At 31.6% G+C, this 20751-nt stretch overlaps 1 protein-coding gene across 3 annotated transcripts; it reads right to left on the bottom strand.

Annotated features, from left to right (window-relative positions):
* Window positions 1-3899: 3899 nt before the first annotated feature.
* On the bottom strand, window positions 3900-7297 carry LOC139871082 (endoplasmin homolog). Of its 3 annotated transcripts, none has more exons than XM_071858831.1 (5): window positions 6502-7297; window positions 6163-6316; window positions 5991-6071; window positions 5793-5904; window positions 3900-4259 (listed from the first exon to the last, which is right to left on the bottom strand). In XM_071858831.1, exons 2-5 carry the CDS (start codon window positions 6301-6303, stop codon window positions 4222-4224), a joined length of 372 nt encoding a protein of 123 aa, XP_071714932.1. In that variant the 5' UTR covers window positions 6304-6316; window positions 6502-7297; the 3' UTR covers window positions 3900-4221. The 3 variants fall into 3 exon arrangements, with proteins under 3 accessions (XP_071714932.1, XP_071714929.1, XP_071714924.1); XM_071858828.1 differs by lacking the exon at window positions 3900-4259 and having other exon boundaries at window positions 5184-5904; window positions 6502-6622; window positions 6983-7297; XM_071858823.1 differs by lacking the exon at window positions 3900-4259 and having other exon boundaries at window positions 5184-5904.
* Between the last annotated feature and the right edge of the window lie 13454 nt (window positions 7298-20751).

Here is a 20751-nt window from a genome sequence, read left to right as displayed (position 1 = left end):
TGACGATACATATAAAGTTCATCGGGGTTGGAATTAGATTTCTCTATTTTTATGCCCTTTCCCTTATTATTTTCTTTTGCCTTTTTAAATTCAGTTGGGGTAATTTCTATAACATCATCGGAATTCTCGTCGGAATCCGATTCATCGGAGAATTGGTAATCCTCCCAATATTTTGCTTCCTTGGCGGAAACACCATTGACCATAATTAACCTTGGTCGGTTGGTTGAGGATTTTCTTTTACTTAACCGTTTTATTATTTCCCCCACCGGTTCTATTTCTTCATCCGGTTCCGATTCTTCTTCCGGTTCCGATTCTTCTTCCGGTTCCGACTCTTCTTCCGGTTCCTCTTCGGGAACTTGTGAATCAGTCCACGAATCATTCCAATTTACATTTGACTCTTCATTATTATTAGGTGAGTCAATGGGACTTGTTCTAGAGGTAGACATCTATCACATAATATCAAACGCGTTAAGAGATTAATATATCACATAATATTCACATGTTAAAAATATATAGTTTCCAACAAAATTTGTTAAGCAATCATTTTTCAAGTAAACACGGTCGAAGTCCAGACTCACTAATGCATCCTAACAAACTCGATAAGACACACTAATGCAAAATTCTGGTTCTCTAAGACCAACGCTCGGATACCAACTGAAATGTCCCGTTCTTATTGATTAAAAACATTCCATATTAATTGATTTCGTTGCGAGGTTTTGACCTCTATATGAGACGTTTTTCAAAGACTGCATTCATTTTTAAAACAAACCATAACCTTTATTTCATAGATAAAGGTTTTAAAAAGCTTTACATAGATTATCAAATAATGATAATCTAAAATATCCTGTTTACACACGACCATTACATAATTGTTTACAATACAAATATGTTACAACAAAATAAGTTTCTTGAATGCAGTTTTTACACAATAACATACAAGCATGGACTCCAAATCTCGTCCTTATTTAAGTATGCGACAGCGGAAGCTCTTAATAATCACCTGAGAATAAACATGCTTAAAACGTCAACAAAAATGTTGGTGAGTTATAGATTTAACCTATATATATCAAATCATAATAATAGACCACAAGATTTCATATTTCAATATACATCCCATACATAGAGATAAAAATCATTCATATGGTGAACACCTGGTAACCGACATTAACAAGATGCATATATAAGAATATCCCCATCATTCCGGGACACCCTTCGGATATGATATAAATTTCGAAGTACTAAAGCATCCGGTACTTTGGATGGGGTTTGTTAGGCCCAATAGATCTATCTTTAGGATTCGCGTCAATTAGGGTGTCTGTTCCCTAATTCTTAGATTACCAGACTTAATAAAAAGGGGCATATTCGATTTCGATAATTCAACCATAGAATGTAGTTTCACGTACTTGTGTCTATTTTGTAAATCATTTATAAAACCTGCATGTATTCTCATCCCAAAAATATTAGATTTTAAAAGTGGGACTATAACTCACTTTCACAGATTTTTACTTCGTCAGGAAGTAAGACTTGGCCACTGGTTGATTCACGAACCTATAACAATATATACATATATATCAAAGTATGTTCAAAATATATTTACAACACTTTTAATATATTTTGATGTTTTAAGTTTATTAAGTCAGCTGTCCTCGTTAGTAACCTACAACTAGTTGTCCACAGTTAGATGTACAGAAATAAATCGATAAATATTATCTTGAATCAATCCACGACCCAGTGTATACGTATCTCAGTATTGATCACAACTCAAACTATATATATTTTGGAATCAACCTCAACCCTGTATAGCTAACTCTAACATTCACATATAGAGTGTCTATGGTTGTTCTGAAATATATATAGATGTGTCGACATGATAGGTCGAAACATTGTATACGTGTCTATGGTATCTCAAGATTACATAATATACAATACAAGTTGATTAAGTTATGGTTGGAATAGATTTGTTACCAATTTTCACGTAGCTAAAATGAGAAAAATTATCCAATCTTGTTTTACCCATAACTTCTTCATTTTAAATCCGTTTTGAGTGAATCAAATTGCTATGGTTTCATATTGAACTCTATTTTATGAATCTAAACAGAAAAAGTATAGGTTTATAGTCGGAAAAATAAGTTACAAGTCGTTTTTGTAAAGGTAGTCATTTCAGTCGAAAGAACGACGTCTAGATAACCATTTTAGAAAACATACTTCCACTTTGAGTTTAACCATAATTTTTGGATATAGTTTCATGTTCATAATAAAAATCATTTTCTCAGAATAACAACTTTTAAATCAAAGTTTATCATAGTTTTTAATTAACTAACCCAAAACAGCCCGCGGTGTTACTACGACGGCGTAAATCCGGTTTTACGGTGTTTTTCGTGTTTCCAGGTTTTAAATCATTAAGTTAGCATATCATATAGATATAGAACATGTGTTTAGTTGATTTTAAAAGTCAAGTTAGAAGGATTAACTTTTGTTTGCGAACAAGTTTAGAATTAACTAAACTATGTTCTAGTGATTACAAGTTTAAACCTTCGAATAAGATAGCTTTATATGTATGAATTGAATGATGTAATGAACATCATTACTACCTTAAGTTCCTTGGATAAACCTACTGGAAAAGAGAAAAATGGATCTAGCTTCAACGGATCCTTAGATGGCTCGAAGTTCTTGAAGCAGAATCATGACACGAAAACAAGTTCAAGTAAGATCATCACTTGAAATAAGATTGTTATAGTTATAGAAATTGAACCAAAGTTTGAATATGATTATTACCTTGTATTAGAATGATAACCTACTGTAAGAAACAAAGATTTCTTGAGGTTGGATGATCACCTTACAAGATTGGAAGTGAGCTATCAAACTTGAAAGTATTCTTGATTTTATGTAACTAGAACTTGTAGAATAAATGAAGAACACTTAGAACTTGAAGATAGAACTTGAGAGAGATCAATTAGATGAAGAAAATTGAAGAATGAAAGTGTTTGTAGGTGTTTTTGGTCGTTGGTGTATGGATTAGATATAAAGGATATGTAATTTTGTTTTCATGTAAATAAGTCATGAATGATTACTCATATTTTTGTAATTTTATGAGATATTTCATGCTAGTTGCCAAATGATGGTTCCCACATGTGTTAGGTGACTCACATGGGCTGCTAAGAGCTGATCATTGGAGTGTATATACCAATAGTACATACATCTAAAAGCTGTGTATTGTACGAGTACGAATACGGGTGCATACGAGTAGAATTGTTGATGAAACTGAACGAGGATGTAATTGTAAGCATTTTTGTTAAGTAGAAGTATTTTGATAAGTGTATTGAAGTCTTTCAAAAGTGTATAAATACATATTAAAACACTACATGTATATACATTTTAACTGAGTCGTTAAGTTATCGTTAGTCGTTACATGTAAGTGTTGTTTTGAAACCTTTAGGTTAACGATCTTGTTAAATGTTGTTAACCCAATGTTTATAATATCAAATGAGATTTTAAATTATTATATTATCATGATATTATCATGTATGAATATCATTAAATGTCTTTACAACGATAATCGTTACATATATGTCTCGTTTAAAAATCATTAAGTTAGTAGTCTTGTTTTTACATATGTAGTTCATTGTTAATATACTTAATGATATGTTTACTTATCATAGTATCATGTTAACTATATATATATCCATATATATGTCATCATATAGTTTTTACAAGTTTTAACGTTCGTGAATCACCGGTCAACTTGGGTGGTCAATTGTCTATATGAAACATATTTCAATTAATCAAGTCTTAACAAGTTTGATTGCTTAACATGTTGGAAACATTTAATCATGTAAATATCAATCTCAATTAATATATATAAACATGGAAAAGTTCGGGTCACTACAAAAACGGCGACACATCTCAAGTAACTGGTTATCATAGCGAAAAATCTTGTAAAATAGGTTTCTAGCTCGAGCAGGTCCTTTCGGTATCCTACGGTGGCCTCTCAGTCCGTAGGGGTTAACATAGTCGGGATTAACAAAAGGTAACCGGGGCGAATCAGGTAAGTCAAGTTCGGATTCGGATTCAGGTTCCGAGTCTTCCTCGGGATCCTCTTCCGGTTCTTTTCCCTTGGGCTCATCCTCGTGCTCGGTTTCCATCTCGGGTTCCGACTCGGTATCATCTGCAGACTCGAGTATCGTATTTCCTTGCGCTTGCATGGTTTTCTCGGATTCCGTGTCAGATTCGGTAAGAATGATAGGATTGGAAGAAGTCATCTAGCACTCAAATAAAACACAAAGTTAGTTCATCTAGTAATCATGTCATTATAGAAATCATGTAGCATAGCAATTAGTTTAACTAGGGTTCATGTAACTTAACATGTCTAAGGTTACAGTCTAGACTCAATAGACGTCCTAACGTCCGACTCTCTAATACAGCCTAGTCCTATTTAACCAATCTGCTCTGATACCAAATGTACTACCCCATCAGAATCCACTAACGGAATATTAACTCCTGGTTCACTCTAGCAATTTTTATGTAACTTTGAAAACTGATTCAGCTCACTTTAAAAACCAAATCATCTTTTTGACATAACGGTAGTATTACATAACCTTTTGACGCAAATCTTAAGTCCAAATTGCATAACTTTTCATAAGGAATACAGTAGTACACTTTTTATAAGCTAAAACACAAAGCATGCAACTCAGAAAATTCGGATTACGCACATAACCTAGTCAAATCTTCGATTAAGCATATCTTAAGCATACGATAACGAAATCAAGCAAAATTGGAGTCTAAAATTAATAAATTTTTGATATATTTCTATTTAAATATATTACAAGATCAGTTCTCATGTCAATTTTATCAGATATACAAGAAACAAAATTCGTTTTTCATGTAAACAACGTTAATTACGCATTCAAACGATAAATAACAACACAAGACACCATTAATTGAGCTCTAGACTCTAACACACCATGCAATTGAACAAAATTCAAATTTATAAAAACTAGGGTTAGCAATAATACCTCTAATGACCAAATTGCTTATATTATCGCGTGTAGAATGATCAAAGCAACAACGTTCGTGTACGGGGTTTCTTCAAAAATCGACTTTTGATGGTGGTATGGTGGTGGTATGGCCGACGGCCTAGAGAGGGGGAGAGGGAGAGGGTGTCGACTAGAATGGGGAACAAATAAGGGTTCCAGTAATTTGCTTTTCCTTTTATAGTTAATAATTAGGCCTAAACACAACCCACTAGTGATCCACTAGTCAAAATAAGTCCATTAAGGTGCATGGGGGTGGGTTCGGCCGAATGGTCCACTAGGGGTGTTCCTGGGCTCGTTTTGCTTATTTACTTGTACGCGCGTGGTCCGTTTCGAATGCCGTTAACCGTACCGGGTCTCCGGAACGTTAACTAGTCATTGAAACAAAATCACCGGGTTTAATTCATTAAATAAATAATAAATTAAATAAGTTTTTCTTAAAGTTAATAATTATTGAAAATAATTATTCCGTCGTTTTTCTGAGTTCCGTAAACTGAAAATCTTTCTAGGCGATTAACTTAATCGTAACGTTTTCTAGTTATTTCACTTTCCGAAATAAATTCATAAATTAATATAACCTATTAATTCAAGAATCTCTCTAATAAGTATGTATTTAATTCTATTAAACACACAAGTCTAAGTAAACACCATCAAATACTTAACGGACAAGTAACGATAGTAAACGGAAAAAGTCGAGTTGTTACATTTGACTAGCACCAAGTATAACCCTTATGTCAAAATTAGGCTGCTCAAACACAATACCTGAAGTTCCAGACTTGGCAATTGTTCCCAAGTTCTTAATAAGATCCTCCTTTGTCATACCAACACCTCTATCACGAATGGAAAGAATCTTGTTTTCTCTGTCTAACTTAATCTTCAAAACAACAAATTTTGGTTAAATAACATTTCAGAACTCCAAAATAATGCTTAAATTAAAAGAAAGTTATAATAAATACAAACCTGGATCTCAAGCTTGGTATCATCACCTTCACCCAAAACATCCTTATCAGTAAGAGAAAGGAATCTAAATTTGTCCAACGCCTGTAATATGTGTTTTACAAAGTAAGAAAATTTGAATGCAAAATCATACTAAGATAAGCTCCAAATTAGGCTACAGAGGATCAAAGCATACATCAGATACATTGGAAATTAATTCCCTCAAGAAAATGTGCTTGTTGCTATAAAGAGAGTTGATAATGATGTCCACAAGCCTAGAAACTTCAGCCTGAAACTCAAACTTCTCCGCATTACGGCGAAGGCTCTTTCTCGACATCGATTCAGCTTCCCTGAACCACAAACAATGAGACATCTTGGAATAACTAATAGCAACTCATTTAGTCAAGACAATAACTTCTAGCCAAATTCAAATTTGTTAGTTATATTCAACGTCAATAGTAAGGTAACAAACACTACATGTATGAATTAAATACATACAAATACTAAAATACATAAAAACAATTTTAAAACAAACCTCTTGGCAACATCTGCATCAGTTGATAAACCATGAGGAACAGCACCAAGCTTATCTTCGATCTTGGGAGGATCTACCAATTCATCCGAATCCGACTGTGCGCTAGCTTGTAACTTCCGACCTAAAATACACAATATATTATTATTTTTGGACCACGAAAATACTTTCAGATACGACAAAAATAAGCTAAACTAATCGTTTATAACAAAACGCATGCCAATTTCTACCATTCATTCATATGCTAGTATATGACAGTAACACTGTTTCAGCTAAATCGAACGAAATGACAATAAGAGAATTACTCATGCATTCCTTAATTACAAAACTAATATCTGTTAGATTTGAGTTTTCATACATCATCATTACAATCATCTATTGTTCGCAATAATAAAGATCTAGATACAACAAAATTTGACCTAATTCCACATAATTGGGTAATTATTGTATTTACTACCAATTTGCTAAATCTAATAGGAATTACGATATGCATATAAATTATGAAGAGATGAGGAGTGAGAGTTATAATTTGATCGGAGATTGGAGGTCTAATTGATGTAGCTCTTTGTGCTTGGCTCCGACACGGCTTAACCGCCACCGATCGCCGGAACCCTAACCAACCGACCGCAAATAAAGGAATTAAGAAGAAAATAGTCGAAACTTGTGGTAACCAGGTGCAGGAAGTGCGGCGAGATTCCGATGGTTTCTGACGGAAATATTTCGACGGAAAGGTATCGGAAAAATAGACGAGATGATAATAGTTCATGCGATAGATGTGAGATTGCAATTGCGGGTGTACATGAATGTTCAGACTTTTATTATATGACCAAATTACCCCTCCACGTTTTTTCATATAAAATTAGACATTTTTGAAATGTGATGCTCATATTCACTTATTCAGTTTGTACCCTATTTAGTGTTTAGCTACGGATCAATCCTTTATATATATATATATATATATATATATATATATATATATATATATATATATATATATATGCAGGATCAATAGGGAAGTAACCAATCGGGGGAAGCGGGGGAAAGCAAATTTATTTTTTTTTCATTTTTTTTTTGAATTTTTTTCCGGCATCAAGATCACACGAAAATATGAATATTTAGAAGAGACACTTCGTGATGAATGTTATTTTTTAGACGGAAAAACGATCGACAAAAATAACATTCAAGATAATATTGTTCGTGAAGAATATGAACTTTTTTTTTTCTTCATGTTTTGTGAAGTAAAATTTAGCCCGATTTAGAGTTTAGGGTTTAGGATTTGGTGTTTTGGGTTTATTCCATAAACCCAAAACACCAAACCCTAAACCCTAAACTCTAAACCGTTCGTGTTAAAAACTCAATCTAAATCCTAAATCTAAACCCTAAACCCTAAATTTCTAAACCCTAATAGCTAAACCCTATAAACCCTAATATCTAAACTCCAATAGCTAAAACCTCAACATACGCTCGAAAAACACGATAATTGTTATATATTACTTCTTCGAGCGTTTTCCCGCCAAAATAAAAACAATTATCACAAAGTGTCTCTACTAAATGTTCATATTTTTATCCCATCTATAATGTTCGTGAACAAAATTTTTTCAAAAAACGAAAAAAAAAAGTTTTTGCTTCCCCCCGATTAGTTACTTCCCTCTTGAACCTACCAATATATATATATATATATATATATATATATATATATATATATATATATATATATATATATATATATATATATATATATATAAAGATCAATGGGGAAGTAACCAATCGGGGGGAAGCGGGGGGAAACAATTTTTTTTCGTTTTTTTTGGAATATTTTTTTTTCAGGCATCAAGATCATACGAAAATATGAACATTTAAAAAAGACACTTCGTGATGAATGTTATTATTTAGGCAGGAAAACGGTCGACAGAAATAACATTCAAGATAATATTGATCGTGAAGAATGTTAATGTTTTTTTCTTCATGTTTTGTGAAGTAAAATTTAGCCCGATTTAGAGTTTAGGGTTTAGTGTTTGAGGTTTTGGGTTTAGGGACTAAACCGTTCGTGTTAAAAACTCAATCTAAATCCTAAATCTAAACCCTAAATCTAAACCCTTACCCTAAATTTCTAAACCCTAATATCTAAACCCTATAAACCCTAATATTTAAATACTAATATCTAAACCCTAATATTTAAAACCTCAACATATGCTCGAAAAACACGACAATTGTTATATATTAATTCTTCGAGCGTTTTCCCGCCAAAATAAAAACATTTATTACAAAGTATTTTTATTAAATGTTCATATTTTCATCCAATCTATAATGTTCGTGAACAAAGTTTTTTCAAAAACCGAAATTATAAAAAAAAAAAAAAGAATTTGCTTCCCCCCTTTTTCCCCGATTAGTTACTTTTCCCTTTATCCTACCAATATATATATATATATATATATATATATATATATATATATATATATATATATATATATAGAGAGAGAGAGAGAGAGAGAGAGAGAGAGAGAGTATGTACGCACACCACTATGCTAATAGTGGGTTTGAGTTGCTTGTATTTTAAGGGAAAAGAGTTAGTGTCTTCTTCCTATTTTCATTCACATGATGGATCTGTATGACTCAACTCATTTATTTAATTAAACGGAGCCCACTACTTGAATGCAATTATACGATGTTAATGTATTGAATATTTGAATGTAATCAATCAGAATCCGGCCTTCTCCAAAACAAAAGGAAAGAAAACATAAGATAAAGGACAAAGCAGTGGGGAATATGAGTAGGCAATTAATCAACTAACGGTAGGGTAACCTCATCATTTAGGAACTAAACACGAAAGAAGACCTTATCAAATTATCAAATAATTGAGATTGAAATCGATGTAAAGTAAGGAACATTTATGTAATTTAGGCTAATAATAAACACCAATAATATGCAATGAAATAGTTCAAATTATCAGAGTAACATGATGATTAATGGATCATATTATCCTGTTGTGATAAGAGACGAGTACGATAAAAAAAAATATAGTAACAAATAACAAATTTACAATAAAAAGTCCACGTCATTTCGTTTCACATAAAGAAAGTATAAGTTTAAAATTAATTAGTGGAAATATCAGTCCGATATAAAAAAAAAAGTCCATGGGCCCAAGGACTGAAATCATGATTTTAATTTCGGGCCTCATTTTGATAAAGTTGATGCAAGTTGTTTATACCATTATTGGTAGCATTGGTAATTTTTGGGTTGACAAATGTCGTGGAAATTTATTTCATATCAGTTTGAATTTATATCGTTATATATGCTGTATATTTACTCGTATGAAAGTGGAAAGTAACTTCGAGTCTTGTTGGTTATATGCAAAGTTCGGGTATTCATGTATGAAATACAGATCAAAGAGGGCTCTTGCTTTAGTAGTATATAAGAAAGCACTTCAATTTAATAGGTTCGGGGTTCAAGTTTCACTTATTAATTGCGATGTAAATATTTGTGATTGTAATGTGTGTTTTTTTGAAAATTAGTTATGAAAAAAAATATTCTGAAATCTGGGGTTTCAAGGGGATGAGTATATTTAAAGACTTAAAAAAATCTTATTCTTTTCATGTTTATTTTTTCGAACGTGAGAAATATGTTAAGATTTATTTAATTGTGACATCATTAAGTATCAAAATCTCTAAACACCTTAATCGGTCAAGGTTGTTTTTAATTTTTAACGCCTATACGCTTATACGTGAAATAAAACTACTCACTTTAAAACTGACATCTTTTTATGTATATAACAATTGAATGTGTCAAGAAAATTTAATCCAGATAACAGTTTAACCCAAAGAACATTAGCAGTGACCAAATCTCGAAAAAAAACGTTTAAATCATACACCGATTTCAAAAGGTTCCAGAGAATCGCTAATCCTCTCTACCTAACACTAACCATATCCCGAAACCGTATACCAAAAGTACTCAAATCTACTGCCGATTAAATGCGATTCACAGGTTAGTTGATTCAATTTCACTTCAGATTTTGCAGGTTATTTCATCTGATTTCACTCGAATTGATAACACTCTATTTATATTATATTATATATACAAAAACATATATAGTATAGGGATCAAATCAGAACTTTTTTGTGTAAGAACCCTGAGAACTCCAAAATACACTGAAATTCGAGCAAAAAGGGACACAGACGAGCAAAAAAGAGGATAGTCGAGCAAAAAACAGGAAATTCGAATAAAAAAGAAACAAGGCCAAACAAAAATAAGCAATTCGAACAAAAAACATGATATTCGAACAAAAAAAAGGCGGGCGAACAATTTTTGTTTTCTACATTTTTGGTAGTCGAGCAAAAAAATGTAGAACACAGATGTATTCGAACAAAAATCGTGCTTTTCGAACTACATGTGTTCTACATTTTGGTATTCGAACAAAAAAAAAATTGTTCGACCATATTTTTTGTTCGTCCGTGTTTTTCATTTTTTCTCGATTTTCCTTTTTTTGCTCGAATTTCCCTTTTTTGCTCAAATTTCAGTGTATTTGGATGTATTTTGAAGTTCCTAGAGTTCTCACACTAAAAAAGTTCTCACTGGATCCTCTCCCAACATATATATATATATATATATATATATATATATATATATATATATATATATATATATATATATATATATATATATATATATATATATATACACACACACACACACACACAAGTATAAAGACCCATGAAATCACAGGTTTATTAAATAGTTCAAGTGTAAACATACTATTATCGAGAATACTTAACAAACCATTGAGAAACATAATCAAATCATTGAAGCTTACAAAATGCATATAACAAATAATTACAATGAAAGCGTGTCACAAATATTTTGTTCGCAATATATGTATCTGAAATAAACGAAGATAAACTACAAATGTAATAACAAAATAAATGAACTACCTTTGTTCTCCCACCACTTACTTCTAATTTTCATCACATACTATTTTTCTTGTCATAAAAGCCAACATTACAACATTTTATTGGGATATGTATTTCGCATACATATGTAATATATTTAATCTCGTAAAAAACCTATATTTGAATAACAATAAAAAAAGTAATTATAAAAATTATAATTATAATAGTAAACAATAATAATAAAGTTGTACAATATGATTCAAAGTTTGTACATGTGTTTATGAGTTATTTTATAAAATATTTTACAATTTGTTATAAAGATTGTATGTATGGTCATTGGAATTATAAGATTGTATATAATGCTTAAAATATAGTACATATGGTCATGAAAGTGTTTTACCATAAGTTTATACATAATACTTTCCATATTGTACAATTAACATTAATATTTTTGTAAAATAAATAAATAATTATTTTAATGACATCATCATGGATAACTTAAAATTTTAATTTTTAAATTTTTTTAAGCTTGTAAATTACTCATTTATGACATCATCATTATAGAGATTTATTAGGAAGTATATATATATATATATATATATATATATATATATATATATATATATATATATATATATATATTCGCGTTATCGGTCCCATAATTACAACTGTTAAACTTTTTTTGAAGACTTTTTGACTTCGTACGAGACAAAAATGAAGATTTATGTTTAAAGAGTGTTTATGGGACTTTGTTATGACTTTGGACAAGATTTCAACGTAAACGACATCGAGATGAAGACACACGACAAGCAAGCAAAATGATTCCGAGTTTCAGCTGAAAATCTCGCAATTCAAACACTGATTTCGAGTTCTGGTAATCTATCAAAACACGAGATCCATGTCCAATTCGCGAGAATCCCAAATTTTCAAGATTTCAGCTCCTGGTCACTTTTTCGCGTTTCATTTTTGGTTTTCGAGTTTCAAGCACCTCGCAAAACGCGAGGAATTTTGCAAAACATGAGATTCGGACATACAGAAGAAGTTTTTAGTTTCCTATAAATACACCTTTAATCCCCAACTTAGGGTATCACTTTATTTACGAAATTTGGAGCTGTAAAGTCGAATTTTTAAGGTTTTCTCATTATTGTACTTGGGTTTTAACATTCGGATAGCAATTGTAATCACAATTGGTCATTGGTCATCGGTCATTGGTAACGTTTATCTTTAATCAATCGATTAATACAATAGTTAGTTATTGTTTATCTTTATGTTTGCTTATCTCTTGCACAATTATGTGTAGCTAAATTTCTATGTATCCACTTTTTATCATCGAACTTTGGTGATGGATTGTTTATTTTAAGGTTTTATATATTTGATTAATTACTCTTGATTATGTTTGATTGAAGATTGATCGTTACTTACGCATGATAGATTAGTTTTATTGTAAGTTTGTTGATTAGGTTAACGACAGTTATTGTGATTTGTTGACAATAGTTTTTGTATTTAATTATTGGCGTACGGTTTTGTATTAGTCTTAATCAATGTAATAGTAATTAATTACTTAACCATGATAAATGTTATTTACCTCATGTAACTTGGGAGGTTGCACTTTATAAGCAACCTCTCCTCCTTTGTATTACTTTAGTTATCACAAGTATTATTATTACTCTATCTTGTCCATCAGATTATTCATCTTGTTCATAACAAACCTAAACCCACATACACCTAGAAACTGATCAGTAAAGCTTGATCAGGGACTAACAATTGGTATCAGAGCAGGACTAGCTATCTTGCTTGTAGATCCAAGGATTGGAGCTTTCCATCTCGGGTTTTGAAGTGTGTTGTGTTCTTTCGGTTTAGGTACCTAGATAATTCACCTTGTTGCTTAACTTTCTACACAGTTTTGATATAAGATCGAATATGTATGCTTGGAAACTGGTAAAACACTTGATAAAACTGATTTGCAGATCTATATGTGTTTTTTGTTGAGTATTAGAAGTTTATTAGAAGTTTATGTGTGAAATCCATCCAAACATGTTAAAATGATATATGAACTTGCATATCACTGAGATTTTCACATGTTTCTGCTACATGAACTTAATGATTGTTAAAAACAGATAAATAACATGCCTAAACGTGATTAAATTTTTGTAAAATTTCATTTATATATTGAAAGGACCCGTTCATATACATTATAAACGATTCACAATAGTTGATTACATCGCGAGGTATTTGACCTCTATATGATACATTTTACAAATATTGCATTCGTTTTTAAAAGATAAATTTTCTTTACATCGAAAATTGACAGCATGCATACCATTTCACAATGTATCCAACTATAATTGACTTAGTAATAATCTTGATGAACTCAACGACTCGAATGCAACGTCTTTTGAATTATCTCATGAATGACTCCATATAATATCTATAAAATGAGCAAATGCACAGCGGAAGATTTCTTTTTAACCTGAGAATAAACATGCTTTAAAGTGTCAACCAAAAGGTTGGTGAGTTCATTAGTTTATCATAAACGATCATTTTCATCATTTTAATAGACCACAATATTTTCATTTCTCATAAATACACATCTCGTATCAGGCATTTCGCAAACTGCATAGAGATAAAAATCATTCATATGGATTGAACACCTGGTAACCGACCTTAACAAGATGCATATAGAATATCCCCATCATTCCAGGACTCCCTTCGGACATGATAAATTCGAAGTACTAAAGCATCCGGTACTTTGGATGGGGCTTGTTGGGTCCAATAGATATATCTTTAGGATTCGCGTCAATTAGGGTGTCTTTTCCCTAATTCTTAGATTACCAGACTAAAAAGGGGCATATTCGGTTTAATAATCCAGCCATAGAATGTAGTTTTAAGTACTTGTGTCTATTTCGTAAAACATTTATAAAAGTAGCGCATGTATTCTCAGTCCCAAAAATATATATTGCAAAAGCATTTAAAAAGGGAGCAAATGAAACTCACGATAATGTATTTTGTAGTAAAAATACATATGACGACATTGAACAAGTGTAACGTTGGTCTTGGATTCACGAACCTATATCATGTATATATATATATTAACACACATAATTGTAATCAAACAAATTTATATATTAAGTGTTGTAGTTATATAATATATATATATATATATATATATATATATATATATATATATATATATATATATATATATATATATATATATATATATATACTTTATTTATATTTTATATATTCAGTTATATTTTATATATAGTTATTTTATAAATAATCAATATTCATATATATAGTTATATTACAATATACATATATATATTTGTAGTTGATATTATATCAAAAATCAGTAATTTGTTATATGTAATATTTATATAATAATGTCATTATGTTTGTAGTAATAATAATACTGTAATAATAATAATACTAATGATAATAATACACAACAACAACAACAACAACAACAACAAAACCCAATACCACATGAGTGGTGTATGGTGGAGGTGAGATAATAATAAAAATACTAATAATAATACTAATGATAATAATAGTGATAATAAAAATAATATAAATAAAATTATATAGAAAAATCATGTTAATGAAAATAATAATAATGATAGTAATAATGATAATAATAATGATAGTTATAATTTCAATTAAAATGTTAATTTTAATGTTAATGATAATAACAATAATAATAACAATAATAATAATAATGAAATAATAATAATAAGAGTATTAGCAATAACTACCTCAAAAAAGTAGCCCTTAAAATGCCCAAGTCCGAGTTTGAACCCGCGACGTCCCGCTAACCCGATAACAACCTAAACCATTCCTCTGCTCCTTACTTTCTATTTTGTTTCAGTTATTAATTTTACTTATCTAATAATTCTGTTACCATCTTCATCATTTATACATCCGTATCATCATTCTTATTATTCGAACAGTTTGATCAACTCATCTCAAATCACGATCATCACAACACCATTTCTACCATTTTTAACTCGAATTATCATCATTATCATAAACAAATATCATCACCTAAACATTAAATTGTTATCATCGTTAATAACTGCGCATGTCCACAGCCCAACCGAAAAACCAAATACGGCCCAAGTACACAACGAGGCACGGCCCAACAAGTAGAAAAATGGTAGTCCATATTCGCCCATCCCTGACCCAGTTGTTTTGATTGGTAGAAAAAGAAAATTTCGTGATACATCAGTTCGCAAAAAAAAAAAAAAAATCGAGGAAAGATATAAACGTAGTGATGAAAGTAAATTCACAAGAATAATGGGTGGGGTTGTTTGGTTAGTTTTTGTCAGCCAAACAGAAAAATCAACAGCACTTATATCATCACCTTCAAGTTAAATGTTCATATCAATTATCTTTACTTCATTCTTTCTTGTTCTTCCATTTTCTCACTGAATAGAAACAATAGAAGCATACAGCAGCGTATGATAACAGTAGCAGTGAACACAACAGAAGTAATGGTAAAAAAAATTGGTGGGTTACGATGGTATTTTATGTACGACCGATGAGGTGATTGTTTGTAGGTTTCGAAAGTGTGTAAGAGCAGTAGTAACCGAACATGAATCAGAAAACCAGCAGTAGTTCGAGTAATTTTAAGGGAGTTTGAATATATAACAACATGTTAATGATGGTGTTCAATCGAGTACTAGAAGAAGTAGAAAAAAAAATAGCAACAGTAGGGTTTTCGATGGTAGTTTATGGGTTTGTGATGATGAATATGTGGTTGTGTTCTTCGAACAGAAAACAAGAAACATGTGGTGTTATGGGTTATATTATGATGGTCTCGATGGTTGTGTTGATTGGAACAGGAACATGAAGCAAAAAAGTAACCATTGCATGTTGGTGATTTTTATAGATGGTGGTGATGATCTGTTGTTGTTGGTTCACGTGGGTTACATCATAAACAGACAATTCGAGCAGCACAATTTTGAAGATGGAAGGTTTCGTTATTCATGGTGGGTAGAGATTTCATGGTGGTTGTCGACTGTAGGTCACGATGGTGGTTCAATAAGTGATGATAATGGTGATGGTGGTTGTAATGGTGTTGTAGTGGTGGAGACGACGGGTGGTTTGATGGTTGTAGGATGTCGTGAAGATGGTGATGCTTTAGTGTGGTAGTTATGGCAGGTTCAAGGTGTTATGGTGTTCGGTTCTAGTTACCACATAAAAAGGTAGTGAATCATGGTAGTGATTGGTTGCCGGAGAAGAAGGTGGTTCGTGGTGGTTGGCGATGAAAGTAGCCGGTGGTGTTGTAGTGAAGTTTGTACATGGGTGTGTTATATGCATATGTATATGCATCTCTATATATAGAGAATTATATTAATATAATATATATAATATAATAATAAATATAGTACTAATATAATTCACATTCACAAGTCTAATAGAAGGAAACGTGTAAGTACACAGTTAGCAGCCTCATTTCCTACCGACAGTTTAATAGGATAACATATCGTGTCCATTGCTAAAAAGTTAGCGTATAAAAGTGTTCCTAAAAATCTCAAAATTTTAAATTAATACCATTTATTTATTCTGGTCATTACCTGTTTGAAACCTGATCAAAAAGATTCGATAATTATTTATTTTCTGTTCTAATTTATATGTACGGAGTACAAAAACTTCGATTGAAAAGGTAAAAAAATATTTATCAAAACTATTATCTTTTTAATCAAATTTTGGAAAAACTTTTATCTTAAAACTTCATATATATATATATATATATATATATATATATATATATATATATATATATATATATATATATATATATATATATATATATATATATATATATATATATATATATATATATATATATATATATATATATATATATATATATATATATATATATATTAGACCTATTTTAAAAATAATTAAACGTCAACCGAAAATTACAGACATTTACCAGTTAAGCTCAAAATTAATTATATTTAATATACACTATGTATATATATAAATAATTTTAAATAACAAAATTTACTACGCAAATAAATATATATTAAATAATTAAATTAAATATAACAATATATATATATATATATATATATATATATATATATATATATATACAAGAAATATACATATAAAATAATAGTTTTTATTACAATGTATTTTATTGTACATATTTATTTATAACAATAAATGTATATAATAGTTTATTAATGTTCATGTTATTATATATATATATATATACATATATTTATATATACACATATTTATATATATCCACATATTTACAAGCAATGGTTCGTGAATCATCGAGGACAGTTGAACGTCACATGAATATATGAAAATAGTTCAAACTTTTTGAGACTCAACTTTACAGACTTTGCTTATCGTGTCAAAATCATACAAAGATTAAGTTTAAATTTGGTCAGAAATTTTCGGGTCGTCACAGTACCTACCCGTTAAAGAAATTTCGTCCTGAAATTTGATTGAGATGGTCATGGCTAATAATAAATATGTTCTCATGATGAATATAGGTTGATAAATAAAGTTTTACCATCATTGAGTAATAATTCAATTACGCGAAGAGTATAAATGAAGCTATCACAAAAAGAGTGAAATGAGTAAATACAGGTTTGTCCTAACCGGTGACGTAGTGATATCGGCTAAAAAGTCACGTTTTCACCCCGATATTAAGGCCCAAAAACAAGAAAGATTCGAACTTTGTCGGTAAAATACCCACTTCGTTGGTTAGAATTGAAGAACAAGTAATTACGAAGGCGGTACAAAAAGAATCAAGAGAATCGGAGCTAAAACGAAGATTCTAGAGCGAAAACGGTGAAAGACAAGAAATCAAGTTACGATCCAGGGAATCAAGGCTGACCAACAAGCCATACGGCCTGCCAGTATGGAAACGGCCTGCCATATACGTGCCACCACACGAGCCACCATAAGGCCTGCCTTGCATACGGCCTGCCAAAAACGGCCTGCCATACGCCCTGCCAGGCGTATGCTGGCAAATTCCAAGTCTATTTAAAGGGTCTTTGTCATTCATTCCACACACACTTCAATTCACTTCTTTCTCTCTCTTGTACAATATTAGTCATACTTTCAAGGCCTTCTCACCTCCGAGCGGGAAATTAAGTACCCGGAGGCGAACGCTGAAGATTGTATTAGGAGCGGTCTGAAGTCTTGAAGTTGTCACTTTTGTATTCGGAACTCGTTTAATCTACTGGTACTTCTATCCTATATCTTATATAATGTTTTATGATATTATTGCCATGATTAGCGAGTAGTTATCTTTAATGTATGCTATGATGTAAGCAGTTATAATGCCAAAATAATATTATGGTCTGTGTATGCTGTCGAAATGCTTTCCGATTATGCTTTAAACTCAATCGCTTTTTCAACTAATAGAACGTAGTTATAGGCTCTGTTATTGGGAAGTCGCGAACCCCGATTCAGAGTACACTATCTGTGTCACCCCTTGGTAAGAGAAGTCTCTCGGATATAACGTAAGATCGACCGAGGCACACCGGTTGTAGTAAGTCTATCGAGCTTTGGATTTCGACTGAGGACTCTTTCGTAGTGAAACATCTGACTAGACCCCTAGTACATTGTCGGTCCCAGACCATGCTAGTGTAGTCACCAAGTATATAAACTTCGTACGTGCACGCTGAAGCACAGCGGTTGTTGTAAGCTGTACCTCTGCTAAGTAAGGCCATGGAACACGGTTAGTGTTAACCAGTACACTGCACCATAATGCAGTCTCAAGCATTGCACCCCGTTTGAGGGATTCTTAGTTAATTAAGGAACTGTTTGTTTAGACACATAAAGGATTGGACCGTTAGGATAACCGAACGTGTTCATGGAAGTCAGACTTGACTTGGCCATGGTGTTCTTTATGGTTGAACTCTTTTTAAGGGCATAACTATCTTTTACCAATCATTAACGAAAGCATTGAAGCACATCACGTCTCTCGAATATGGTAAACCATGTATTCTATTATGCTTAAGAAAGTTTAGACCATTTTGGAATGTTAATACGTCACCCAACCGAGTCGCTCAATTGGATGAGCCGTTTGAACATGTATGCCTGTAGTCAGACTGCACGGGTGTCGGGGGTAAGGGACATTGCTGTCTATTCAGAATCTTCAAGCCTAACGCAGTACCCAGTGACATGTCTTATGACAGGGGTGTTTAGGACCAGTGTAATGAATACAAGGCCTCTGCCTATTCATGAGCCAACATTCCATAATCTCGGCAGAATAACTGATGAAGTCATAGTATGCACTTACTTTAACCTTATCTGGATTACAAATTTTATCGCATTTACTTTATCTATCTTATAAATTAGAAAATCCCAAAATAAATATTCACTACTCCCTAACTATCTTAGGCTACAATATAGGTTCGATGTTACTGATATCTCAAAAATAGGACTCTAGGTCATACTTCCCTTACTTATAAGGAGTAGTAAGATTTAGGCCCTGCTAAATATAAATTTAAAACAGTACCCTCTCCCACGAGTGGCTGATCCTAGCGAGCCGCGGCCTAACGACACCGCGCAAATAAAAACCGTCCGTTTCGGCTATATCACGTAGTCACGGTTGATTTCCGAAATTCAAGGAATTTAGAGATAATTTTTGAAATAAGATTTGATTCTTCGGTAATTAAGGGATTAGGATCCTCTTTGGTTAAATGCGATAATCTGTTTCGATTACCTGCCTGATTTTTTTTTCTCACTATAAATCCATTTCCTCTATCTCCTCTATATTTTGGAGTCCCATCCTTTTGTTTTCCTCTTCCCGACTTTAAGTCAAACGAATAATGGTTCAGAATTTTGTAAGTATGAAGTTCGAATGAACATGACTAATGTTCTAAGATAGAAATTGTAATAGCACGATCTTGATTGGTTAAATTACCAGAATATACGGGAATGATAGAACTATCAAGAAAATATGTTCTTAATATGTTTAGAGATTAAATAGAATGAAAGAGTTATGCAACATGGCACATGATGACGGTATGATCTATGGATCATCACGTTCCATTAGAAACTCAGCACGACTTACTGTAATATAATCACATTGATCAAGTGTCATTATATTATACTAATTCATGCATCAATTTCTTTACATTTCTCCAGAATTCATTCATAAATTAAATTCAAATTTTACAAAAGTTTCCAATATAATGAAACACAGGAAGCACGAAGAGGTATATAATTTCGGACGAGAATATTTACAAAAATATCCTCAGAAATATCGAAGATATTTATGATGATATTTTGGAATTTCCAAGTTCGAAGGTTGATGAAGAAAAATTTTCCGCAAGATTTTAACATGACTTCGGAGCAAGATATTCTCTAAAGATTTCAACGG

The sequence above is a fragment of the Rutidosis leptorrhynchoides genome, chromosome 1, assembly GCF_046630445.1.
Source record: "Rutidosis leptorrhynchoides isolate AG116_Rl617_1_P2 chromosome 1, CSIRO_AGI_Rlap_v1, whole genome shotgun sequence".
Classification (NCBI taxonomy): Eukaryota; Viridiplantae; Streptophyta; class Magnoliopsida; order Asterales; family Asteraceae; genus Rutidosis; species Rutidosis leptorrhynchoides.
The sequence above is the reverse complement of the archived record's forward strand: the minus strand, read 5'-3'. Positions and strand labels throughout refer to the sequence as shown.